The following is a 27,550-nucleotide window of genomic DNA, read 5'->3' as shown; positions in this document are numbered from 1 at the left end:
GATACCAATTAAAAACCTTAAGTATTCAATTCACTTTCACTTTCCTATAAGAACAGAAGCCATGACAGATCTGTCATGATCCTTTTTGATCCATCAATTTGGCTACAGTATTGTGAACACAGCCTTACTACAGTACTTCATATTAACGGCAGACATTTCCAGTGTGTTTTTGCACATTAAAAGGTTTGTTCAAATTGAAAGGTTTTATGGGCAAACTACAGGTAGTACTCACCTTCAATAGCCTCCTCCGATCCAGCAGAGGTGCTCCTCTTGGCCAGGCTGCAGACATTGTTTTGGCTGCAGCGGTATATGGGACGTCACTGCTGCAGCCAGAACAAGTTGTCACAGCTACAGCCTGGCTGAGAGGATGGAGCAGCGGTGCTGGATCGGAGGAGGCTCCAGAAGGGGAGTTTAAGTTGTTTTATTATTTTATGATCCTGTCTGCAGTTTGCCCTTTATTGTGCACGCACACCTTAAACAGCTATCTCTCTCCACTACCCCATACACATGCATGCATATTTGTATGGGATAGAGGACAGAGCTGCTGCCAGTCACCTCAGCCCACCTTAAAGATTGGTTGTAATTTAACATGATCTGTTAGGAGGAAGAACGGGAGCTGCCCATACACATTAGATATTGACTGTTCAGCTGACCAAATGTGTATTTAGGCTTTTAGAATCAATATCTCCTTTGCGTTTAAGATTCATCTTAAAAGGCTTCAGTATAATATGCCTGAATACTTGGTTCTATAGGTGCTTACAGATGAGTAAAGCTTCCTATAGATGTAGGATATTTGTTTTCAGCCCCCCTAAGTGTTTGGGGCTGGTAGAACCTTACCCAAGGTCCACATAAGGAGCAAAACAGATCTAACTGGTTGGATTTTCCCCCCCAAAGATATGGATCCCTAAAGGCCCCTTTACATGGGCTGATGTAGGAAGCGTTCCTTCCCAATAATCGCTTGCTCATCATTGGAAGAGAAAGCTGTATTTATATACAGTGATCTCTTCCACGGTATGGGGAGGAACGATCATCGCCAATGCTATTGCTTGTCCCCAAACAAAATCATTATTTGCTGGCAGCAGGGTGTTTTGCTTGTTCTTCGGGTAACCTGTGGCAACTTTACACCGGCAGATTATCACTATTGAGCAGCCATACGAATGCTTGTTAGTGATAATCTGCCCGAATATCAGACAGTGTAAAGGGTCCTTAAGTTCCCCTAAGTTATTTTCTCCAAGATATGTGGGCGTCTACCAGCCTCTTCGCCACTTTATAATGTTAGCATACTAATTTGGCTGAGCCAAACATTTATAGTAATGCCTGAGGGTACTTCCAGAAGTACTACTTAAAGCGGTTTTCCTTGATTTTTATATTGATGACCTATCCTCAGGAACCCCCTACCAATCTGCTGTATGAAGAGGCCACGGTGAGTGATTATGACTCGTCTTAGGACATGAAATCACGTTTATCAGTCACATGACCTACCAGGCGCAACTCAGTCTCATTCAAGTGAATAGGGCCGAGCTGCAATACCAAGCACAGCCTCTATACAATGAATGGCGCTGTGCTTAATCGTTGTGGGTGCTGGGACCTCCATCAATCTCGCATAGCTGACCTGTTCTGAGTATCAGTATGAAAATCCTCGAAAACCCCTTTAATGAACTACTTTAGTGTATATGGAGTACACAGTGAGGGGTGTTACAGTAACATGCACATATTACATGTGGTATAAACCTCAAGAGCCATTTGTGGCCACTTACCTGCTTCCATATTTTCTCTTACAAAAGGTCTCTGACAGCTTGCTTGCCTACTCTTGCGTCAAGGGGAACTGCTGACGCGGTTTTGGACCCACAGCCAAGAATGCTCAGTGTTGTCGATGCTAAACGGGTAGTTGTCCTCCTAAAATACCCCTTCCTTGTGTATGCCACTACCCATAACATTGCTTCATGAGCTACACCCTGCTGAGACTCCGTATCATCACAGGAGTGTTTGGGGATCCCAGACCCCATACACATAATTTTCGATACTTGCAGCTGTCACTATATCAGCCATTGATGTGGATGGTGACTGGAAGCCAATAGCTTTACCCCATTTTGGGTGCATAGGTGCACTAAATAACCTTTTATGTAACTGTTGTTTCAAGGCTTTGTCCCCTCCCCATACCAATTCTAAATGTTTATAGGACACAGTATACTGCACATTACCACCCAAGTTTTGTTCCGGTCCTGGGGTAACCTCCTCTTGTAGCATATCCGCTGCTCGTGTCTGTTCTTGTTTACATTGCTCATCCCTCTAAGTATTATGTCCGGTAGGTCATGGTGACATCACCTGTCCATGTAAAATAAAGAGACTGATGTACATGGGGGATGGGGAGCATCGCTTGGGCCAAGAAATGGAATGACTTTATGGATTTAATAGACATTTAGAAATCATTGTGGGGTTCACAGCCTAAGATTTTATCTTGTACAGGTTTTTTGTTTCTGTACAGGGTTAGTTCAGGAATAATTTCATTACAATTGAATATAAGGGTGTTTGTGATCATGCCTTTTCCTTGTTTTACTATTATATATATACAGTTTTTTAAATAAATACTCTGAAATCTGATCTGTAGCCCTGAACAGCATGTGTACCCACCGGTCAATAAAAAGGGAGACCCTTGGTCACAATTCCTGCTCTTGCCAGTGTTTCTTGTGTGTGTGTGTTGCTGCGAGTGCCCAAATGTACCAAGCATTCAAGACACAACATGGCGGTGGTAGTGGCAGAAGATGTTAGCAGGTCACCAATCTGCTCTGTGCGATTACATCAAACTCGTACATGAGTTACACAGTCTATCTCATGCAGCAAGCATTGTCCTCCAAAAATTATTAAACACATAAGATTTTAAGGTGTCTTCTCCAAAGTTATTAAAATTCTATTCAGCCACTTTCTAGGAAAGCTGAGTTATGGCTGAGTACAGTTTTAAACCTGACAAAACTGGCCACCGTTAGGATTTGGTGCCAGCGCACACAGAGTTTTTAGGTGCGTTTCTGGCTCAAAACAGCCTGTCGTTCATTTCAGTTGGAAGCAGCACCACATCTGGAAAAAAAAAGAAGCAGCGTTTCCTATCTTGGGGGGAATCCAAGCTGAATCTCCCATTGAAATGAATGGGAAAAAATGCTCCGTACATGTCGGCACGTTTTTAGCCGGATCCGTGCCAGTTTTACATCAGTATTACAAAAGTGGCTCTATTTTGTAGTGGTCGACAGATGGCAGGGTCAACACAAGTAGGTAGAGCCAGCAATTCATTGCGTGGCACATGATACTACCCCAGTATATCCCAAAATACCTCCCCAAAACTGCCCCTCTGTGGTGACCAGAGCCAGCTGCTTGCATTCTGTCCTACTCCTCTAGTAGTAGATTGGGATGGCAATACAGTTCAAGTCAGGAGGAGAGCGTCAGATCCTTAATTACCATTAGGCTTGAGCGAATCTACCTTTGGATCATAGATTGTTTTTAAATATGCAGATATGAATACAGTAGGAATTCACCGAAGTCTTGTACGACTTCAAGTGAGAAGAGCTTAGGCTCCACAGAGCCAATACACTATAATACTGCACGGAAACAGCATTAAAATAGACGTATTTGAATGAATCAACTTCCGATCCATGATCCGAAGGTCGTTTCGCTCAAGCCTACTTACCATGGCTGGCGGCAGTGAGGAGGGCTCAGGTGACCCCTAGGCATCGGCCCACGGTAGGATCATCCCTGTTGTGAACATACCCTTATATTATAGTTACTGAATTTCCCATTTATTGGATCTTGCTCTTTAAAGGAAATGTGCAACATGGGGTCGCCATGGGTTTGGTTTCACCCCCCCAACAGCAAGACCTCTTACGCACATCAGTTTATCACGGACATGTGCTGTCAGTGGTCTCAATGGACATCACACAATCCAGCAACTTTAATGTGTGTATTCATACATCAGTGGTTTTCCATGGAAGCATGCCCTATTTTGTCCGTGATTACGGATACCTCACACACATTATAGTTTATGGTTTTCAAGGATCGTTGCTAGAATATGCTCTGGAACACAATGGACACACAGACCAAACATGGATCCTTCACAGGCATCTTCAGATGAAGCACTCACCCTCATGTTGTGGGTATCACCATGGACCTGTTAATGAGGCCAAAATCTGATTTTCTTGAGGGACACCTAACCGTCACTAAAGGGATGTCAAGTGAATGGCCGTCCACGTAATACATGGATAGTTTGATTCTGCCAAAGTGAGAACTACGGTTTATCAGCGGCTCTTGCACATAGAGGGGCTTTGGAGCATGGAACCACTTTGTAAGATCTACAGTATCTGCCCCAACTCTAATAAGGGCATGGTTGCAAATACCACCCGATTCATATGATGAAAACATACAGGTGAAACTCAAAAAATTAAATATTCTAGGCTCAAAGAGTCACACTCTAGTCAGCTAATTAATCCATACCCCCTGAGCAAAGGGTACCTCAAAATTGAGACTTTGGGGTTTCATAAGCTGTAAGCCAGAATCATCGAAATTATCACAAATAAAGGCTTGAAATATCTCGCTTTGCATGTAATGAGTCTCATATGTTAGTTTCACCTTTTAATTTGTATTACTAAAATAAATGAACTTTGCACGATATTCAATTTTTTTGAGTTTCACCTGTAAGTCCACTTTTTACTGTAGTTTGGTTTAGCAGGCAGCAGTAAATTATAGTTAGTACATCCCCAAGTCCACTCTCACCATGTCTGATCAGCTTTGCAGTTTTATAATTGATGAAATTAATGCAACTATTCCTGCAATGATAGATTGTATATGAGAAGAGTCTTTCTCAATGGCACTTAGATCCATGGCCACACAGTGACTTTAGAAACGCAACAAAAACAAGAAGAAACGTAAAAGCCACATTTCCTGGTTTTTATTTCACTTTTCTGCTAGATAAAAAGCCATTATTGAAGGTGTTGAAAATGTATTCTGAAACCTGCTTGTAAGGCTGGAGCTACACTAAGACTTTTTCTATAAAGTAGTCAAAGCCTTAAAATGCAGTCTTTAAGAGATTTCCAAGTAATTTTCATGTTCCCCTGTGGAGGAAAAAAGTAGTTCCTACTTTTTATTTTATTTCTTTTTGCAATTTCAGAAAGCGGCAATAAAAAAAATAAAGAAATCTTTAGCAACTCACTTGGCCAGAGCAATTTTGAAGAACTTTTCAAGCTACACAGTGCATTTCTATAGTCATATACCACTTTTTTTTTTGTACTTGTACTGAGGTCTAAAAGGTCTAGGTGTAACCCTAGCCTTGGGATGCTATTACACATGCAGCAGGGTTGTATTATACTGGTGTTACGACCAATTGCTTGGCTGGATTTGTACTTGCAATTTGAAACTACGGCAAGTACAGATGAAGCACAGCTACTAGTGGTACCCGCTATTTGGCCATGAACATGTAATGCCACCCTTAAGGTCCATTTACACTGGTGGATCATCATTAGGGATGAGCACTGTAGAAACGCTTGTTCTCGATAATTGTCCCTTGTTAAGGTACCCTGATCAGCCACTGAATGAGTAAATTGTGTGATTGTATCTTTTGGCTGGCACCCAAAATCATTGTAGGCAGCACATCGCCCTGCTGCCTGCAAACAATGTAGCTGCATCATCCCGCACAGATGATTGCTGCATGTAAATGCAGGGCTCCCTTCTGCTCAAAGATAACACAATTATCAGGAACAAATAGTTTGTTCCTGAGAACTGTCCCATGTCAAAGAATCATTACAGTTGAGCAGTCGTGTGATTACATGAGCCTGTTTTAGGAAAGTCCTTATCAATTTTCACTTAGGTTCTCTTAATCAACTTGTAGCCTGGACCCCAATTGGCTTTGGGCCATCACTCTGGGACCCTTTTGTCTTCGTGCCATTATATTAAGACTCCTTTAGATGAAGGACCCAAAAACATATTGTTGATCTCAAAATTATGAGGATCCTAATTTTATTTATCCGTAGACGCTGCTTTCAGCTAGTTATTGCTTTGATTGGTAGTTTTGCCTTCTTTCTTTTCCAGTGGAAAAGTTTCTTTATCCTCTGCCTTTGAGAACATGGTGGTTGTTGGCTATGGAGAAGATTCCACATCAACCATATCTCTGCCGCCTTCAGGCTGTGCACCACCATTAAATCCCGATAGAAGCAGGGATCAAATGTCTGTAAATTGGGAGCAGCTGAGGGTTTTGCAATACCAAATGTTTTAAACCCAGCATGAAGCATCGGTGTGAGATTAATCCTTTGCAAGCACATGCCTAGAAACACATCATCTATAGGGAAAAGTTCTACTTCCTTGCAGGACTTGGACAATTTTTTCATTGTGACACCTGACATTAAGAATCCTCCTCCACCAGCATATGCTGGATACATTCCTAACCCGTACATTGTCTCTGGTATGTAATATTTGCTTTTCTTTGATCTTATTGGCTTAGCATTGTTTATAATGTCCCCGACAAATAAGTCTTCAGAGGGGTCCTGAGCCTGCAGGAAATTAACAAGGTTCTCTACGTTGACAAACACATCAGCATCACCCTTGAATATAAATTTGACATTGCCACAATACTCCTCTGCCCAGCTAAGGAAGTGGATCTCTTTCAAGGTTAAATTGAAGAAAGTATCAAGAAAATCCCATAGTAAAATATCTTTGTAGTAATGACTTTCTTGTTGCATGAGGGATTCCCACACAGACACTGACGTTTTATTCCTAGGAATCCCCAAAAGGAAAACTCTTCGTACCCTTACTCCATTGATGAGAGCTTCTCTTCCCCAAGTCTTGCGGACACTTTCACGTCGATCAAAATCTTCCACAATGGATTTCACAGCAATGAGAAGGAAGGAATCACCTGATGGCTTGTTACATTTGTTTGGCTGATTTATCAGTAGGGTAAAGTTTCGGTAATCTTTGTTCCTAAGATACTGTTGAAAGTCAAAAGGTGGCACAGTCACCACAGAAGATGTGGTAGGCTTATCTTCTTCACTGGTTGCCTGGGCATTGTACTCAACCGAAAGTATTTTGGCTTTACTCAGGCTATCCTCAGATGCCAAAAAAGTCTTTGGCTTTACAGTCTGCAATGGAACCTTTGATTTCTTAGGCTTGGCTGGATAGATTTTTTGTGTTGGTCTCAACAAAGTATAAAGTAAAGTGCAGAGAGCAATCAGCAGGAATAAGGTGCAAAAGACCTCTCCCTTTAGTCTTACTTTCATTGTTGTCCGACCATTGAACTGTATTAGTTTTTCATATCATGAAGAATCACTTGAAACCATCTGAAATAATAGAAAACAGGCTTTATGTGAAGCAGAATGTTCAAGAGAGCCACACAAATTATAGTTGTGTATTGTAGTTAGAGGACCTATCAAAGTTATTTTATATGGTGAATGTGGCGTTATTTTATCTGCCTGCGCCTCCCTCATTCATGAAATATGTCCACCTAAAACTTATAATGCCCAATATGCAAAGTGGTTAGCCATGGAGGTGGCATCCATTTCACTTCTCTGCAAGTGAAGGTTTCTTTCCTGCTGGCATCCAGTCCAGTATTCTCAGACAGCATCAGAGTGGTCTGTTGCAGCGGGATCTTGCAAGACCTAGCAAATCTTACGAGAACACTCTGTATACTAACATTTGGCTGGGCTTCAGGGTCCTCTGTGGAGCAGCTGTGGCAGAGTCTCACTCCAGTCTGAGAGATGTCCTGGCTGAAGTTTGTATGCAGAATGGTCTGGTGACATTTGCTATATCTTGCTAAATTAAACTGCAGCAGGCCACCGTGACGCTGTCTGCGTACAGTATTATAGAGACTTACTTTTGCAGAGAAGCAAAGTAGTTGTCAGCCATAGATAACTACAAATTTGTAAGATAAGTTTAGGTGGGCATATTTTAGGAACGGGAGGTTGCAGGCAGATAAAATAGACAATGCCACATTCAGGGAAGTAGCACTATTTAGACAATATCAACTGTTCACATTTTTTATATAGGGACAGGTCCCCTTTAAGACATATAGCATCAGTTTTATCTAGAAGTTGGCATCCATAGGTGACTCAGTGGAAGATGGTTTAGCTTTGAGATCACCTAGGTTAATCACTAAGATATTGCTTTCCTCATTGCCTGTTTGATTTGCAAGTTCGCTTATACAAGGTAAGTGACTGGATACAGTAAGTGATATCTAGTTCTATCTATTATTCACTCAACAAGTCCTCTTGAAACTGAGTAGTCCATTGGTAACCTTATCATATACTACCACCTGTTCTGTTCAAGATTTAATAATACATTGATGAAAAATGGAAATAATTTGTTTAACTGATGTGACTTAAAGCAAAACCAAGAACTTCAAAGTTCTGGACCTCGATGCAACCGCTTCGGCTTGGTGTCTACTATCCAACCACCATTAGCAGGATTTTCTGATGCAGTTCCGGAAGCCAAAATACGAAGTGGATCATAAAAGAAAAGAAAGTATAAAGGACAGATATTACTTCTCTTTTTTCTTAATTCAGTCTTGGTTTTGGCTTCCAAAACTGCATCAGGAAACCTGACCGCGAGGTTGTACCCTAAATGACATGCAGGTAATTGAAAAATCTGGATCTTTGGTGTCTTCTTTTATCAGTTACAGAGTGAGATAGTCTTTTTGCACACTGCATAGAGATATAATAAGAGTGCTAAGTGTAAATAGGATGTTAAGCTGAAGCTATGAGAACTGTTATGGAAAAGAAGAAGACTTGACAACTTTTACACATTTCAAAATTATTGGATTATAGCATACAAAAAGTTCATCTTGGAAGCCTTGTAGATCTGGAGACTCAGGATCAGCACACATACTATCCACATGATGCACCATTCCCATGTCATGGGAGAAAATGCTTCTGATTAAAAGGAACTACTCTTCAAGATGTAGTTTATATCTTTAGTAAGGAAAAAAGCACCACCATGGCTTCTGTGGAGACGCATTTCGGTTTCCTACAGTTCGCCACATCTGCAAAAGTATAACTTCCTATCATGGAGAATGATTGGACAGTTTGAACATGGAACGTGGATTGTACTGTAGATGTCTTTAAAAAAAAACTCTGATCAACAAAAAAATAAAATTAAATCAGGAGATATGTCGCCTTATTGTTTTTTTTTTTTACTTAAAGGGAATCTGTCACCAGCGACCTCTCGATCAAAATGTTTGCATAGACACCTAGCTGCTGTTCACCACATGAAAAACGCTGTTTTTCCTTTTCTGAGGCTCCGTTCCAGAGTTATAATTTTTCTTAATATGAAAAATAAAATTTGTTCTTGTTACACACAATCTCGGCTTCTTTCTGTGGCCAGCCATTCTCTCGATGCTTTACAACTGCTGGCCCTAGTAATCAAAGCAGCCAGGGAGGGACTGGCCACAGAAAGGGTCGGAGCTTGGGTGCAACAAAAGCACTGGTGACGCCCCCATTGCACAGGGCCTAATTTGCATATTAGGGGAAAAGTATCATAACTCAGGAACGGAGCCAAAGACCAACAAAAGAAAAACCATGTTTTAATCCGGTAAACCACAGCTATGTGTCTATGCAAACGGTTGGATAGGGAGGTCGCTGGTGACTAAACTACTCTATAAATCCCTGGGCACGTGGCTAAAGAGTGCAAGAGGTGATCAGCATTGCAGTGTCTTCAGAAGCCAGACACAGATTTCAGATCCTCTTGATCTAAAACTTTTTTTTTTTTAAATGAGTTCAGATTGATCCCAAGGCAGCAAAGGGTTAATGTTTTACGTGAGTCAGCCTTACAAAGCTGCAGATCAAGCTCTGGCTGGAACAGCTGGGAAGTATATCTGGAAGCTAGCCTGGCTTTGGAACGTCAAGTTTCTTAAAAGCTCTAAGAATCAATTGCCAAAACTTGAGAGTTTGGCAAAGAAAATCCAATTCTTGTATGTTTAATAATCTGCAGTGAATAATTTAACGAGCTTTCTGGGAGAACAGTGCTGCTTTTATTATATGGCAGGACGGGCGCACAGATCATGGTATATTAGTGCATGTTCAGTGGAAGATGATCAATGTGGAATAGAAATGTCAGCATTTATTTTCCGGGTCTGAGGCCTAAAACTTAAGTGTGAACTTTATGAGTGTCAGTTCCTGGTAGTGAAAGGGATTCCTGCAACATGGCTAATTGAGAAATGACTATCATTCAGGCACGTGTCTCGCTTCCCCCAATGGACTCTTTCCATAGGATCTGCAATACATGTAGCTATTAGGACTGCAAAATGAATTTCCCTGTGGTGAGGAGCAGCCATAAGGATTTGGATATTGTGACACAGTAAGGCTCCATTCACACATCCGCAAATGGGTCCGCATCTGTTCCACAATTTTGTGGAACGGGTGCGGACCCATTCATTTTCTATGGGGACGGAATGGATGCTGTCCGCATCCGCATTTGCGGAGCGCGGCCCTGAACTTCGGGTCCGCAGCTCCGCAAAAGATAGAACATGTCCTATTCTTGTCCGCAGCTGCGGACAAGAATAGGCATTTCTATAGGCAATTTGCGGGTCCGCAAAACACAACGGACGTGTGAATGGAGCCTAAAAGGTCTGGTTTGGAGGGAAAGGTATTTTCCTCCCAGCATGTGCTGCTGGACTGATTGACAGCCAGGTGAGGTCAAGTGCCGGTTCGGGCTTTGCAAACACCTAGCTGTCTTAAAAAAGCCAGCTGGACGGCAGTAGGAGGCTTGTGCCTGGATAAATGCTTGCGACCTGTCTGGGGAGTACTTGTTTGCAAAGTGTGAAAACATGTCTGGACTTGGACTCTTTATGCGGGACCTGCAGCATGGTGTGAATGGAACACCAGGACTTTCAACTAAGGGTACTTTCACATTAACGGCAGGCTGTTCCGGCGGGTGAACAGCCTGTTGGATCCGTTCTGCCGCTAGTTCACGTGTGCCCCCGGACTGGCGCTCTGTCCCCATTGACTATAATGGGGTCAGGGGCGGAGTTCCGGCGGCGGCACGGCAGCGCATGGTGAGAGGCAGCCGGACTAAAGGTACTGCATGCAGTACCAATCAAACCGTCATCTCATTCCGCCAAAAAGGAGACCCTACATAAGACAATCGCTAAAAATATATATATATATATATATATATATATATATAGCTCTTAGAAAATGGCAACACAAAAACAAGATATTTTTATTTTCAAAAATTATTTTACTGTGTAAACCAACATAAATTAAAAAAAATAGACACGTCGGGTATCGCTGCGTCCGTAACAACCTGCTCTATAAAAATATCACAAGATATGCCCCCTCAGGTGAATGCTGTAAAAAAAATAAAAACTGTGCCATGAGGCAGGGGGGCTCTGAGGTCTGAATGGGGGTCTTATTTATATTGGGGCTCTTATCTGAGGTCTGATTGGGGGTCATTCACATTGGGGTCTGATCTGTGGTCTTATTGGGGTCTTATTAACATTGGTGTCTGTTCACTGGTCTGACCTGAGGTCTAATGAAAAATATTGTCCTCCTCTAAAACCTAGGTGCATCTTATGGGCCGGTGCGCCTTATAGGGAAAAAAATACGGTACATAAAAGCCTTCAATATTTTATGGCATATACATTGTAATAATACTTTTTTTTTAATGCCCTGTTTATTGCATAGTAATACTTTTAGTGGGACACCACCCCTTTAAATGAGAGCCCTTTTCATTCATTATTCACCATCTTCACATATTCTCCATCTTTGCATAAATCAGTGTTGTCTTTTCATGTTGTTTGGTGCCTATGGGTCCCCTAGACGTACTTCGCAGTTATGCCACAGAATGACACAATATGGAGATAAATTGTGGAGCCCAAATCAAATAAACCCAACATTCACCGTATTTATTTGCATTACCCAATTGCATTCAAATGACTTGGCTGCAAATAAAATCATACAGAAAAATTGATGCCATAAGCTACTTGACTGCAACCTATTGCTCACCAGCAGCTAGTAAACCATGACATCCAGCAGGTCCTCATAGCCGGAGATTCACAACAGCTGGAGAACCACAGGTTGCAAACTATAACCTTAAGGAATAAACCCTAGGCTCAAAGAGATGACTCTGTAGGACTGCTATTTCCTGTTGTCTCTTTCATACCACATATTTTACTAATAAAAGAAGCATCTGTCTGATCTTATCGTCCTTAAAAAAAAGTGCTATTTGCTTGTGGTTAACTAAATATACAGAAACATAGGATGCGGCTTTAGATACTTACGAAATCCAAGCACAATATGTTTCATGAAGTAGTGACCATGCCTCTGTATCCCACTCTTTGTGTTGGGGCTGGAGCCCTGGACTCTCCTCTCATCCAACTGACCTAATATCCCAGTAGTGGGTGAACAGATTTTACCCCTCGCTAAATAGATCTTCAACAACAGATCCATCCTGGAACCATCTGTGAAAAGGGAGGTGTTGCCTGCAGAGTGATATGTTCTTCTGGTTGACAAGATTCAGACTGAACTCTGGAGAACAGTCCCAGGATGTCTTGTATATTTCCATATTCTGTGTTGAATTAACCCCAGTTTGTGCAAAGGAAGATCAATGTATGAAATCATTGGTTTAACTTAAAGGGTATATACCTTTTTATATGACGTAAAAAGTGTAGCTGTGATTTTATTTTTTAATGCATAGGGACAGTGAGTGTGTTTATGTCCCTTAGAAAACTAAATGTAAAGTTTCCCCTATAAGTAAGTGTTGCTAAGGAGAATCCATGTTCAGCATGCTACTGCTGGATAACTGTATATTGCAGAGCTTCTCAGCCTGCCTCTGGTCTCCATGTCCCAGCCTCTGCCTGCATTCTTACCACAGTCCAGCCTCCCTAAGGGCTCTTTCACACGAGCGGATGCCGTGCGGGTAATCCACTGCGTGAAAGAGAGCCAAGCCCCGCTCCGGACAACAGAGACCTGGAGCATTAACATGATTGATAATGCTCTGTGCCTCTCTGTGATCTTTTTACTACAAAATCACAGTGAGATAAAGTTGTCACTGTGATTTTGTAGCAAAAAGGTCACAGAGAGGCAAAGAGCATTATCAATCATGTTAATTCTTCGTGTCTCTGTTGTCCGGAACGGGGCTTGGCACTCAGTCACGCAGCGGATTACCCGCACAGGATCCACTCGTGTGAAAGAGCCCTAAATGTGTAACAAAACTTTCGAAAACTAATGTGACCCTACAGATTATTTCCTGCTAATGCTGATCACTGGCAGGGACACTCCAGCATTGTATCTCTGGTTAGTTGTGGGAATAGAGGGAAGGGAGCGGGGCTGCAGCATTCAATACTCACAAAGTATAATATGTTCCTGTATATTTACTGTAGTGTTGAACCATACAGCCCTGCTCCTCACTTTCTCTTCCCAGCCCTAACCAGAGACAAGCTGGGAAGATAACAGAAAGCACTGCTGACAATGATCAACGCTGGCAGCAGATAAGCTGAAGGGTCACATTAGTCTTAGTAAGCTCTATTACACATTTAAGGAGGCAGGTCTGGGGTAAGGAGACAGAGGCTGGGGCAGGGAGACCAGAGGCAGGCTCAGAAGCCTCTGCAGCATACAGTTATTCAGCATGTTCAGGCCAGTTGATACTAGTTGTGACGTCACTGGGCCAGCGGTAAACAGTGAGAAGGCCGCGGCGCTGCTGGAGAACTGCTGTCTTCTCAAACAGTGCATCGGCGGGGGGGTCCCGGATGTCGGACCCCCGCTGATCATCAGTTTAAACAAAGCGCAGAACCCCTTTAAGGCTCATTTAGACAACTAATAATTCAGACTGATGAAGCGAGTGACCTACTGACACAGCGCCAATGATAACGACAAGCATTTGTGTACAAATTTGTTCATAATCAATTGTATACTTTCTTAAAAGATGATTGTTTACTGTGTTCAGACAGATCTAGTCATTGTGCCTGTCGGCAAAAGGTCACACAATGCACATTTACATTATTACCACAATGCATTAACGACAAATGATAATTTACTTGTTCGCATCAATGTTGAACAAGTGTTTTTAGTAAAATCGTTCGGTCACGACATACATTTACATTACACAATTATAATCTACCATGAATCGCTAGTGTTTAACCACTTGCCGCCGCGCTAACGCCGAAAGGCGTCATTGCGGCGGCTCTCCCAGGCTACGCTAACGCCAATAGGCGTCATCTCGCGTGAGCCGAGATTTCCTGTGAACGCGCGCACACAGGCGCGTGCGCTCACAGGAACGGAAGGTAAGAGAGTGGATCTCCAGCCTGCCAGCGGCGATCGCTCGCTGGCAGGCTGGAGATGTGATTTTTTTAACCCCTAACAGGTATATTAGACGCTGTTTTGATAACAGCGTCTAATATACCTGCTACCTGGTCCTCTGGTGGTCCCTTTTGTTTGGATCGACCACCAGAGGACACAGGCAGCTCAGTAAAGTAGCACCAAACACCACTACACTACACTACACCCCCCCCTGTCACTTATTAACCCTTTATGAACCACTGATCAGCCCATATAGACTCCCTGATCACCCCCCTGTCATTGATCACCCCCCTGTAAGGCTCCATTCAGAGGTCCGTATGATTTTTACGGATACATGGATCGGATCCGCAAAACGCATACGGACGTCTGAATGGAGCCTTACAGGGGGGTGATCAATGACAAGGGGGTGATCACGCATATAGACTTCCTGATCACTTCCCTGTCATTAATCACCCCCCTGTAAGGCTCCATTCAGACGTCCGTATGATTTTTACGGATCCACTGATACATGGATCGGATCCGCAAAACACATGCGGACGTCTGAATGGAGCCTTACAGGGGGGTGATCAATGACAGAGGAGTGATCACCCATATAGACTCCCTGATCTCCTCCGTCATTTATCACCCCCCTGTAAGGCTCCATTCAGACGTCCGTATGATTTTTACGGATCCACGGATACATGGATCGGATCCGCAAAACACATACGGACGTCTGAATGGAGCCTTACAGGGGGGTGATCAATGACGGGGGGTGATCACCCATATAGACTTCCTGATCACCCCCTGTCATTGATCACCCCCCTGTAAGGCTCCATTCAGACGTCCGTATGATTTTTACGGATCCACGGATACATGGATCGGATCCGCAAAACACTTACGAACGTCTGAATGGAGCCTTACAGGGGGGTGATCACCCCATATACACTCCCTGATCACCCCCTGTCAGGCTCCATTCAGATGTCCGTATGTGTTTTACGGATCCACGCATGTATGGATCGGATCCGCAAAACACATACGGACGTCTGAATGGAGCTTTACAGGGGGGTGATCAGGGAGTCTATATGGGATGATCACCCCCCTGTAAGGCTCCATTCAGATGTCCGTATGTGTTTTACGGATCCACGCATGTATGGATCGGATCCGCAAAACACATACGGACGTCTGAATGGAGCCTTACAGGGGGGTGATCAATGACAAGGGAGTGATCACGCATATAGACTTCCTGATCACCCCCCTGTCATTGATCAACCCCTGTAAGGCTCCATTCAGACGCCCGTATGTGTTTTACGGATCCACGCATCCATGGATCGGATCCGTAAAACGCATACGGACGTCTGAATGGAGCCTTACAGGGGGGTGATCAGGGAGTCTATATGGGATGATCACCCCCCTGTAAGGCTCCATTCAGAAGTCTGCATGTGTTTTACGGATCCACGCATCCATGGATCGGATCCGCAAAACGCATACGGACGTCTGAATGGAGCTTTACAGGGGGGTGATCAGGGAGTCTATATGGGATGATCACCCCCCTGTAAGGCTCCATTCAGACGTCTGCATGTGTTTTACGGATCCACGCATCTATGGATCGGATCCGCAAAACACATACGGACGTCTGAATGGAGCCTTACAGGGGGGTGATCAATGACAAGGGAGTGATCACGCATATAGACTTCCTGATCACCCCCCTGTCATTGATCACCCCCCTGTCATTGATCACCCCCCTGTAAGGCTCCATTCAGACGCCCGTATGTGTTTTACAGATCCACGCATCCATGGATCGGATCCGTAAAACGCATACGGACGTCTGAATGGAGCCTTACAGGGGGGTGATCAGGGAGTCTATATGGGATGATCACCCCCCTGTAAGGCTCCATTCAGACGTCTGCATGTGTTTTACGGATCCACGCATCCATGGATCGGATCCGCAAAACGCATACGGACGTTTGAATGGAGCCTTACAGGGGGGTGATCAGGGAGTCTATATGGGATGATCACCCCCCTGTAAGGCTCCATTCAGACGTCTGCATGTGTTTTACGGATCCACGCATCCATGGATCGGATCCGCAAAACGCATACGGACGTCTGAATGGAGCCTTACAGGGGGGTGATCAGGGAGTCTATATGGGATGATCACCCCCCTGTAAGGCTCCATTCAGACGTCTGCATGTGTTTTACGGATCCACGCATCCATGGATCGGATCCGCAAAACGCATACGGACGTCTGAATGGAGCCTTACAGGGGGGTGATCAGTGACAGGGGGGTGATCACCTCATATACACTCCCTGATCACCCCCTGTCATTGATCACCCCCCTGTCATTGATCACCCCCCTGTAAGGCTCCATTCAGACGCCCATATGTGTTTTACGGATCCACGCATCCATGGATCGGATCCGCAAAACGCATACGGACGTCTGAATGGAGCCTTACAGGGGGGTGATCAATGACAGGGGGGTGATCACCCCATATACACTCCCCGATCACCCCCCTGTCATTGATCACCCCCATGTAAGGCTCCATTCAGACGTCCGTATGTGTTTTGCGGTTCCGATCTATGTATCCGTGGATCCGTAAAAAACATATGGACGTCTGAATGGAGCCTTTCAGAGGGGTGATCAATGACAGAGGGGTGATCAGTGACAGGGGGGTGATCACCCCATATACACTCCCTGATCACCCCCCTGTCATTGATCGCCCCCCTGTAAGGCTCCATTCAGAATTTTTTTGGGCCCAAGTTAGCGGAAATATATATATATTTTTTTTTCTTAGAAAGTCTCATATTCCACTAACTTGTGTCAAAAAATAAAATCTCACATGAACTCACCATACCCCTCACGGAATCCAAATGCGTAACATTTTTTAGACATTTATATTCCAGACTTCTTCTCACTCTTTAGGGCCCCTAAAATGCCAGAGCAGTATAAATACCCCACATGTGACCCCATTTCGGAAAGAAGACACCCCAAGGTATTCGCTGAGGGGCATATTGAGTCCATGAAAGATTGACATTTTTGTCCCAAGTTAACGGAAAGGGAGACTTTGTGAAAAAATAAATAAAATAAAAAAAGTAAAAAAAAAAAATTTCTATGAACTCGCCATGCCCCTCATTGAATACCTTGGGGTGTCTTCTTTCCAAAATGGGGTCACATGTGGGGTATTTATACTGCCCTGGCTTTTTAGGGGCCCGAAACCGTGAGAAGAAGTCTGGGATCCAAATGTCTAAAAATGCCCCCCTAAAAGGAATTTGGGCCCCTTTGCGCATCTAGGCTGCAAAAAAGTGTCACACATCTGGTATCGCCATACTCAGGAGAAGTTGGGCAATGTGTTTTGGGGTGTCATTTTACATATACCCATGCTGGGTGAGATAAATATCTTGGTCAAATGCCAACTTTGTATAAAAAAATGGGAAAAGTTGTCTTTTGCAGAGATATTTCTCTCACTCAGCATGGGTATATGTAAAATGACACCCCAAAACACATTCCCCAACTTCTCCTGAGTACGGCGATACCAGATGTGTGTCACTTTTTTGCCGCCTAGGTGGGCAAAGGGGCACATATTCCAAAGAGCACCTTTCGGATTTCACAGGTCATTTTTTACACATTTTGATTTCAAACTACTTACCACACATTAGGGCCCCTAGAATGCCAGGGCAGTATAACTACCCCACAAGTGACCCCATTTTGGAAAGAAGACACCCCAAGGTATTCCGTGAGGGGCACGGCGAGTTCCTAGAATTTATTTATTTTTGTCACAAGTTAGCGGAAAATGATGATTTTTTTCTTTTTATTTTTTTTCTTACAAAGTCTCATATTCCACTAACTTGTGACAAAAAATAAAAAATTCCAGGAACTCGCCATGCCCCTCACGGAATACCTTAGGGTGTCTTCTTTCCAAAATGGGGTTACTTGTGGGGTAGTTATACTGCCCTGGCAATTTAAAAAATAAAATCATCATTTTCCGCTAACTTGTGACAAAAAATAAAAAGTTCTATGAACTCACTATGCCCATCAGCGAATACCTTAGGGTGTCTACTTTCCAAAATGGGGTCATTTGTGGGGTTTTTCTACTGTCTGGGCATTGTAGAACCTCAGGAAACATGACAGGTGCTCAGAAAGTCAGAGCTGCTTCAAAAAGCGGAAATTCACATTTTTGTACCATAGTTTGTAAACGCTATAACTTTTACCCAAACTATTTTTTTTTGACCCAAACATTTATTTTTTATCAAAGACATGTAGAACAATAAATTTAGCGAAAAATTTATATATGGATGTCATTTTATTTGCAAAAGTTTACAACTGAAAGTGAAAAATGTCATTTTTTTGCAAAAAAATCGTTAAATTTCGATTAATAACAAAAAAAGTTAAAATGTCAGCAGCAATGAAATACCACCAAATGAAAGCTCTATTAGTGAGAAGAAAAGGAGGTAAAATTAATTTGGGTGGTAAGTTGCATGACCGAGCAATAAACCGCTAAAGTTGTGGAGTGCCGATTTGTAAAAAAGGGCCTGGTCACTAGGGGGGTATAAACCTGTGGTCCTTAAGTGGTTAAATTGTAACCATTATCTACTTCTCTAAATGAGCCTTTAGTTAGAGGAGAGACTTTATACAGTTTCCTAATAATTCTTTAATAACAAGTGTATTACAAAAACACAGCCACTGTCCCTACACATAAAAGACAGATATACTTTCAAGAATACAAAAAGGTATATACCCTTAAATTTTACCAATAATGTATTTGATACATTGACCTTCCTTTGGACATCCTGGGGATAATTTAATCCAGAATATGGACAGATACAAGCTGTCCTCAGACTGTTCTCCAAGGTTCAGTCTGTGTCTTTTTAACCAGAAGAACATGGCAAGGGTGACATAACATGTTGTTAAACATGTTTGCCTATGAACTATTAGGACAATTGAATAAGAGGGGAGCCCGGGGGCTTCAGCCACAACACAAAGAGTGGGATATGGGGGCATAAATACATTAAAGAGGACCTTTCACTAGTATACAAACTAAAAACTAACTCTATCTGTGGGCAGAGCGGCGCCCAGGGGTCCCCCTGCACTTACTAGTATGCCTGGGCGCCGCTCCGTTCACCTGGTATAGGCTCCGGTGTCTCAGCTCCATCTGTTGTACTGGACTGATTTTTTTGTAGGAGGCGTGTCCCTTGCTGCAGCACTGGCCAATCGCAGCGCACAGCTCATAGCCTGCCCTAGAGGCTCCGTTCTCCCACCTCTGGCCACGCCCTGCTACACTTGATTGACAGGGGCAGGCAGCGTTGGTCTCCTCCTGCTGGCCCTGTCTGCCATGGAAATCTCGCGCCTGCGCCGTCCCGTTCGGTATTCAGCGCAGGCGCAGTGAGTGAAGGATGCTTGCTGGCTGCCGGCTTCACTCACTGCGCCGAATACGGAACAGGGCGGTGCAGGAGCGAGATTTCAACGGCAGACAGGGCCAGCAGGAGGAGACCAACGCTGCCTGGCCCTGTCAATCTAGTGTAGCAGGGCGTGGCCAGAGGAGGGAGAACGGAGCCTCTAGTAGCAGGGGCAACACCCCCCGCTCCTAAAGGCTCATTTGCATATTATTAAAGTTATTATTTTCTCAATAACGGCGGCAGGCAGTGGGATGGCACTAATATAGTTATGTTCAGCTGACAATAGTACATCACTAATGTCAGCAAGCTTAATACCCATTTTCCTGCTGACAGAAACCCTTTAACTTTCTCTACATAATAAATGCTATTTGCTGAAGGGACATAACCCCTTTAAGAGTATTTTGCAAATAGTCTTGATTAAAATCTAATTTGTCTACAATTCCTATGCAGATCCATAGGTCTCCATCATTACATCTATAAAAGCACCCATGTGGTCTAATCCTTATTCTTTCTGTCTCCTGCTTATAACATACTGTATGTTTAGTATATTAGCAACAAAAAAGTTACAGGGTGGAAGAAGAAAAAGTATAACTGCAGGATAATTTACCCTGAGAGAAAGCTGCCAGTATCCAAGCGTTTCCGTGAGCATTGTAATACCGCAACTGATTCCTGCTGTCATTCTCAACAAGAAGGGGAGATATCACTGGCAGATAGCGCCTCTGTGTCTTGTACTGAATATTAGCACTGGCACCAGCCCTAAACCACAGATCCAACCGCCCGCCACCTTCACAGGCAGTTTAGGTTGTTTTACATAGCAGAACCCCAACATCCATTTCTTACTTTCTCATACAAGTCTGAGATTTACGGTACATACCTATGAGGTCTGCTTCACACTTGCATGAATATTCATCGAATATGTATGCGCAATATGGATTTTTTATAACAATTATTCTGCTTTTCAGATATCCATATATTTTCCATTTTTGCTAAAGGTTTAACCCCTTCCAGCCACATGACATACTGTATATTGTTGCTCCAACTAAGTTAAGGCAATGTGATGACATCTATGTTGTTGGGATGGAACCAGCACAGCAGTTGTCACTGCACCATCAGCAGCAGGAGCCATCTCTAATATACAGCTAGGCAACCGCTGAGGTCATATACTGGTAAGATGTTGTGGTCAATAGCGACCGCTGCACTAAAGTAGTTAGAGGGAGAGGACTCCCTCTGTCATTTTATAGACGCCCACACGACATGATCACAGGATACCTAACAATGGCCTCTGGGTCTGCCTAATACAGGAGCCTATTATGACCTGCCAGAGAGAGGGTATAATAGGCTAACTGTCATTATGAATACTGACAGGCTGATATAATACACTGCACGACAGTGGTACTGTGCATTAAGTATGTGATCAAAGGGACTTGTGAGACTAATAAATATAGTTAAAAAATAAATAAAAACCACCACTCAAATTTCCCGAAGAAACCAGATGTTAATGTAAAGCATCTATACACCACTGATGGGGAAGGAAATAACATTATTTATGACTATGGCACCTGTCAAGGGGTGGGATATATTAGGCAGAAAGTGGACAGTTAGAACTTGAAGTTTTTTTAGAAACCTGGAAAAATGGCGAACCATCATGATCTGGGTGACTTTGACAAGGGCCAAATTGTGATGGCTAGATGACTGGGTCAGAGCATCCCCAAAATGGCAGGTCTTGTGTATGTACCTAGTATGTAAAGGTTGTTACCAACCAAAAGTGATCCAAGGAAGAACAACTGGTGACAGGGACATGGGCATCATTAATGTGGGTGGGGAGTCCGATCCCATAGAACCGCTACTGTAGAAAACTGCTGAAAAAGTTAATGCTGAACTGGAGCTCATGACTTTATGGGTCACTGTTAGGCAGGTGGTATTTAAGGGGTTATCATTTTTTTTTTAATCCCCTCTTTCCCAAGGTGGCGACTTGATTATAATAAATTGTTTTACATTGCCTGGCGAGCGCTGCGCTCCCTGGTCTAATTATATTTTGTGCATTGAGCATGTGATCCTAGCCCAGTTTCAATCCATAATGTTTGCGGGTTGCCCCTGGGCCGTCAGGCAGCCTTGGGCTCAGACAGTTCACAGCGCCCGAGGCTCTCTGTGCAGGTGCAACCCCCGTACATTGTGGGCTGAAACCGGGCTAGGAGCACATGCCCTATGGTAGGACACGTGATCCTGAAAGTGCCCGCAACATAATTAGACCAGAGCACAATAAAAAAATCATCATAATGCAATTCTCGTAAGACTCCCCCACTGTGGGCAAGATGAGATTTAAAAGGAAAAAAACCTGGATAATCCCTTTAAGTTTTAACTGTCTTTCTGCACTGACATCACCTCACGTCTTTCCAACATCAGTTGTTTTACTTTGGACTGGAGCTAATTTGGCACAAACCTCTCATCTGTGAACCAGATACTCTTTCAAAATCAACATGATATGCAGAGCCAAATTATGTAACAAGACTGAAGTGGAAATTATTCATCTGCTGGTTGAATATAATTCGACTAAAAGAAGCTCAGGACGTATACAAGGGGTGTTATCATCAGAGCAGCAGATTTGTATGGAAAATTCGACTAAAGAATAAAGCTGCCCATACACGGGTCCTTGCTGTTGGCCGACTGCTATCCTCCTAGCCATCCTCTACACCAGGCATCCTCAAACTGCGGCCCTCCAGCTGTTGTAAAACTACAACTCCCACAATGGCCTGCTGTAGGCTGAGATTCTCGCCCCTGACAAAGCTGTATGTGAAACCCGGGTCGGGCTGCGTGGAAAGAATATTGCTATATTGATATGCTGAAAAATCATTTTATTTCTGTGAGTATAATAAAGCAGAACTTTTAACTGTGCCGGAGGTACTCTCACTATTGTGCGGTTTGTGACATCTTGCAGAGGAGCCTACGACGATCCAGCATAGATCTGCGTAGAAGCACATCTGTCTTGAGCCAGATAAAGTGATTACCTGCATTCCTGGAAAAAAACGCTTTGTGTGTGAACAAGGAGCAGCGCGGTCCCACTATATTAACATGACTTATAACAAGCAGAATCAGGGCAGATTGGTTGTTGTCTCACGCCACTTGAAGAGGCTGTGTGTTCACCAAATCTGTCTCAAACCATGCCTGTGTCCTCAAAGAGAGATGGTTGTAGACCATAAGCTTCTTGACCAACATGAGACTGTAATCATCAAGCCATTTGCCTCTTGGACAAACGCTGTAACCACCAAGCTTGTTGCCCCAAGTGATCAATAAAGCCATCGTTCCAATTTACTACTGTGTTGGCCTGTTTCCTTCTGCCAGCCACCTGTACCAGTCACCCAGTCACCCAGATCTCTCTGCTGCTGGAGATTTCCCTCTGAAACGTTCCCTTCAAAGAGCCTCAATTGTTCTTTCAATGTGAGAAACCTTGTAGCCAAATAATACAATGTATTGTTTTACTTTGGCAGAAATAACTTGGCCATGGCTTTATCTACATTTCCAGATTAATAAGGGAAAGCTCTCGGGACTCTTACAGGGAATCTGCTAAAAGGGCATCTGTCAGTAGACTTGTACCTATGACACCGGCTGACCTGTTACATGTGCGCTTGGCAGCTGAAGGCATCTGTGTTGGTCCCATGTTCATATGTTCCCACATTGCTGATTGTGGTCCCCAGTGCACGGGCACCATCCGTGTGGCCTGCGCTGGCGGATTAAGTCGCATTTAACTTGAATGGGTCTGCAATTCGTCCACACAGCAAAAAAAAAAGAATAGAGCATGTTCTCATTTTTTTGCTGTGCTGAGGTACGGACCGAAATACCACAAAAATGCCCCCAAGTGCTTCCGTGGCCTTACTCTCCGTGCCTCCGCTGTGTATCTTCCAGATTGCAGGCCGGCACATATTTGTGCGCCTGAGCCCTTATAGTAATGCGCCTACTGCAATCTCATTGGGACATTGAACATTGCCCACAAGGTCATAATGATGAATATATGTCATGATGGGGCGTTAAGGGGTTAAACCGCACTGTAAAAATAAAAGCTGAGCTCTGACTCGTTACTATGGCTAACAAACAGCCCTACTATTAGTCAGTTCTGATATATGCAGCCCAATTGGGTCATAAATTAATGGGGTCGTCCCACGAAAAATATTCTACATTTTTCAAACCAGCACCTGGATTTAAATCAGAGTCGTCATTATAATTCATAGGACCACATAGTCAAATAAGATGTAGTGTAAGAAGCAATGTATCTGTATAGCGCCACCTGCTGTTTTTTCTTTTCCTTATTTCTCTGTCCACCTCACTCAGGTGGTCACACAAGCTCAGTTCCATTCTTCTCTTAGAAGCTATGACAGTTACAGGGAGAGAGCTGCAGCTGAAAGGACACACCCTTTGAGAAAGACACCCCCCCCCCCCCCCAGGCTGCCAGCTTGAAATAAACCAGGCAGAACAATTGTAGAAATTATCTCTAAGCTTTTAGAAAGAGACTGTCGTGTACTATATGATTTCAATTTTTTCATTAATATTCTCAGCCAGGAGTTTCATCTTTGTTTGCCGATCGGCTTCAGAATTGTTCCTGTTCATCTTCCATTATTCATAAACAACGCACTATGACAGGTCTCAATAGAGTAATATATTGTTCTACATTTATGTGGATTTCCTAGAAAATACTGAGAGATTTTTGGATTCTGTGGACAAGGCCCATTAGTAAGCATTATGTACAGGGTATAGTAACATGTACTGCAACAAGAAAACATGAGATTATTTAAAGAGGAAATGTGCATATGTATAAAAAGTTACATTTACCCATTACATATACACTCACTGACCAAAAAAATGCACCAAATTGTTGGATTCAGATGAAACTTTCTATGTGTGACTGTAAGGATGATATATGTAAGAGATTACAGTATTACAGCGAAAGGATAAGGAAAACTGTACAACTAAAAAGGAGGCTCTAGGACCCTGTAGGGCCACCTCTAGCCTGGATACAAGATCTGATACAGCCTCTAGCCTGGATACAAGGTGAGGTACGGCCTCTAGCCTGGATACAAGGCGAGATACGGCCTCTAGCCTGGATACAAGGTGAGGTACGGCCTCTAGCCTGGATACAAGGTGAGATATGGCCTCTAGCCTGGATACAAGGCGAGATACGGCCTCTAGCCTGGATACAAGATGAGGTACGGCCTCTAGCCTGGATACAAGGTGAGGTACGGCCTCTAGCCTGGATACAAGGCGAGATACGGCCTCTAGCCTGGATACAAGGTGAGGTACGGCCTCTAGCCTGGATACAAGGCGAGATACGGCCTCTAGCCTGGATACAAGGCGAGATACGGCCTCTAGCCTGGATACAAGATGAGGTACGGCCTCTAGCCTGGATACAAGGCGAGATACGGCCTCTAGCCTGGATACAAGATGAGATACAGCCTCTAGCCTGGATACAAGATGAGATACGGCCTCTAGCCTGGATACAAGATGTGATACGACCTCTAGCCTGGATACAAGATGAGATACGGCTTTTAGCCTGGATACAAGGTGAGATACGGCCTCTAGCCTGGATACAAGATGGGATACGGCCTGTATCCTGGATACAAGATGAGATACGGCCTCTAGCCTGGATACAAGATGTGATATGGCCTCTAGCCTGGATACAATATGAGATACGGCCTGTAACCTGGATATAAGATGAGATACGACCTCTAGCCTGGATATAAGCTGAGATACGGCCTCTAGCCTGGATACAAGATGAGATACGGCCTTTAGCCTGGATACAAGGTGAGATACGGCCTCTAGCCTGAATACAAGGTGAGATACGGCCTCTAGCCTGAATACAAGGTGAGATACGGCCTCTAGCCTGGATACAAGGTGAGATACGGCCTCTAGCCTGGATATAAGCTGAGATAGGCCTCTAGCCTGGATAGTAGATAAGATACAGCCTCTAGCCTGGATACAAGATGTGATATTGCCTCTAGCCTGGATAAAAGATTAGATTCAGCCTCTAGCCTGGATACAAGATGTGATATGGCCTCTAGCCTGGATACAATATGAGATACGACCTCTAGCCTGGATACAAGATGAGATATGGCCTCTAGCCTGGATACAAGATGTGATACTGTCTCTAGCCTGGATATAAGCTGAGATACGGCCTCTAGCCTGGATACAAGGTGAGATACGGCCTCTAGCCTGGATATAAGATGTGATACTGCCTCTAGCCTGGATATAAGCTGCGATACGGCCTCTAGCCTGGATAGTAGATAAGATTCAGCCTCTAGCCTGGATACCAGATGAAATATGGCCTCTAGCCTGAATACAAGATGAGAAGCATTCATTTCCCATTATTCTTCATGAAGCCCAGTTCACACTGTAATAGCGCTAGAACAATCTTCATAGGGAATTAATGGAAATATTAGTAGCCAGTCATACTTCTTATGTTCACAGACAGGAATTACATGTGCACTTACCACTAGTGTGAACTGGGTCTTAGGAACCCTGAGCTAAAGGAAAAGAGAAGGAAACAATATTTTGAATGCTTTACTGTACCTTTATATTTCAGCAATTAGATGTTTCCGTCATCAGATATATAATTTACCCTCTCATATTTCTCAGATTACACAGATCTTCTGCCAGAAACTTCACGACCAGCTATTAAATCTCCAGGAGCTGAAATTGTATCCGTCTTGCTGCGTGTTAAAGTCGTCTGTGATGTGGCAGAAAGTATGAAGTTCTGGGCACTTTTTTAGGCAGCAGAAATCTCATAAGCAGCCGCCAGCCGTTGCAGGATCCCCCATGATGGGCATGACTGTCTGCCAGGCTGGACATGTCAGGGGAATGAGATGATGGGGAGGAGAAGGGTAGTTAGCGGGCAGATGTCCCATTGCTGCTCCATGAAGGACCCTTCTCAGGCTCTTGTATTCTTTGTGTGGAAGCCTCCTTCTCAGCACTGCCAAATAAGCACATCTGGATTTCTTTCAATCTGTACATTCCACAAGCCTCTCCTCCCGAATAAAAGCTGAGTCAAAGCCAGACGTCCAGAGGCAGGACAGGACTTGTATCCATGTGCGCCAGGCTCCAGCACCACATATGTACAGTTCTGTTTGTGGAGTGCCAGAATACATAAGTGCGTTCTCTGAGCTTCTACAAATATGGAAAGAAGAACTGAGAACATGTAGTGTTAGGTCATATCCAGTCTATACGGAGAAGACTGATCCAGGGGCTGCAGAGGTGGGTCTGGTACATGGGGGGCCTAAAGGTCCCTCTGCCAGATATCAGCATTATAAATGGCATGAGGTGGGGGTTCTGTTACTGATCCTGTACTGGGGTCCACCAGCTGGAAGCTGCACCTCTGGATGGATCAAACGTTAATTGACAGGGCCAAGCAGTGAAAACAACATCACACCTGGCCCTGTCAATCAAAGTGCAGAGGGCGTGACAGTTGCAGAGAGAGCAGAGCCTCTAGGTGTAATGGCAACGCCCCCGTTGCTCCTAGAGGCTTATTTGCAAAAGATCATTTTTCTCAGCAATGCAGGCACATATGAACATGGGACCAACACAGATGTCTTCAGCTGCTAAAGGGCACATGTAACAGGTCAGCCAGTGTCATAGGGACAAATCTGCTGACAGGTGCCCTTAAAGCAGCCATTAAAAGAACTATTACTTACCTGTTAAATCCCACACCACCCATACTGCCAGATAAATAATGGGTTTTTTATTGTTTTATGCAATTTTTCCCTTGGACTTTTTTCATGATCTCATATAACCCCTTTTAAGGACTTAGGGGCATGCCCTTTGTATGGTACAGGTTCTTAATACAGTGCCCAAGTAGTAAGGCCAGACTGCACTTCACTGCAAATGTAACATGTAAACTAGAAGTGTAAAATAATTAATATTTAAGGGGTTTTCTGTGACTTAAA

The 27,550-nt window shown here is 43.7% G+C and overlaps 1 protein-coding gene across 2 annotated transcripts; it reads right to left on the bottom strand.

Moving 5' to 3' along the window:
* Positions 1-4,915: 4,915 nt before the first annotated feature.
* Positions 4,916-26,941, bottom strand: B3GNT9 (UDP-GlcNAc:betaGal beta-1,3-N-acetylglucosaminyltransferase 9). Of its 2 annotated transcripts, XM_044269891.1 has the most exons (3): positions 26,230-26,941; positions 26,102-26,134; positions 4,916-7,307 (listed from the first exon to the last, which is right to left on the bottom strand). In XM_044269891.1, exon 3 carries the CDS (start codon positions 7,245-7,247, stop codon positions 6,018-6,020), a length of 1,230 nt encoding a protein of 409 aa, XP_044125826.1. In that variant the 5' UTR covers positions 7,248-7,307; positions 26,102-26,134; positions 26,230-26,941; the 3' UTR covers positions 4,916-6,017. The 2 variants fall into 2 exon arrangements, with proteins under 2 accessions (XP_044125826.1, XP_044125825.1); XM_044269890.1 differs by lacking the exon at positions 26,102-26,134 and having other exon boundaries at positions 26,181-26,940.
* Between the last annotated feature and the right edge of the window lie 609 nt (positions 26,942-27,550).

Source organism: Bufo gargarizans, chromosome 10 (assembly GCF_014858855.1).
Source record: "Bufo gargarizans isolate SCDJY-AF-19 chromosome 10, ASM1485885v1, whole genome shotgun sequence".
NCBI classification, from domain to species: Eukaryota; Metazoa; Chordata; class Amphibia; order Anura; family Bufonidae; genus Bufo; species Bufo gargarizans.
The sequence above is the reverse complement of the archived record's forward strand: the minus strand, read 5'-3'. Positions and strand labels throughout refer to the sequence as shown.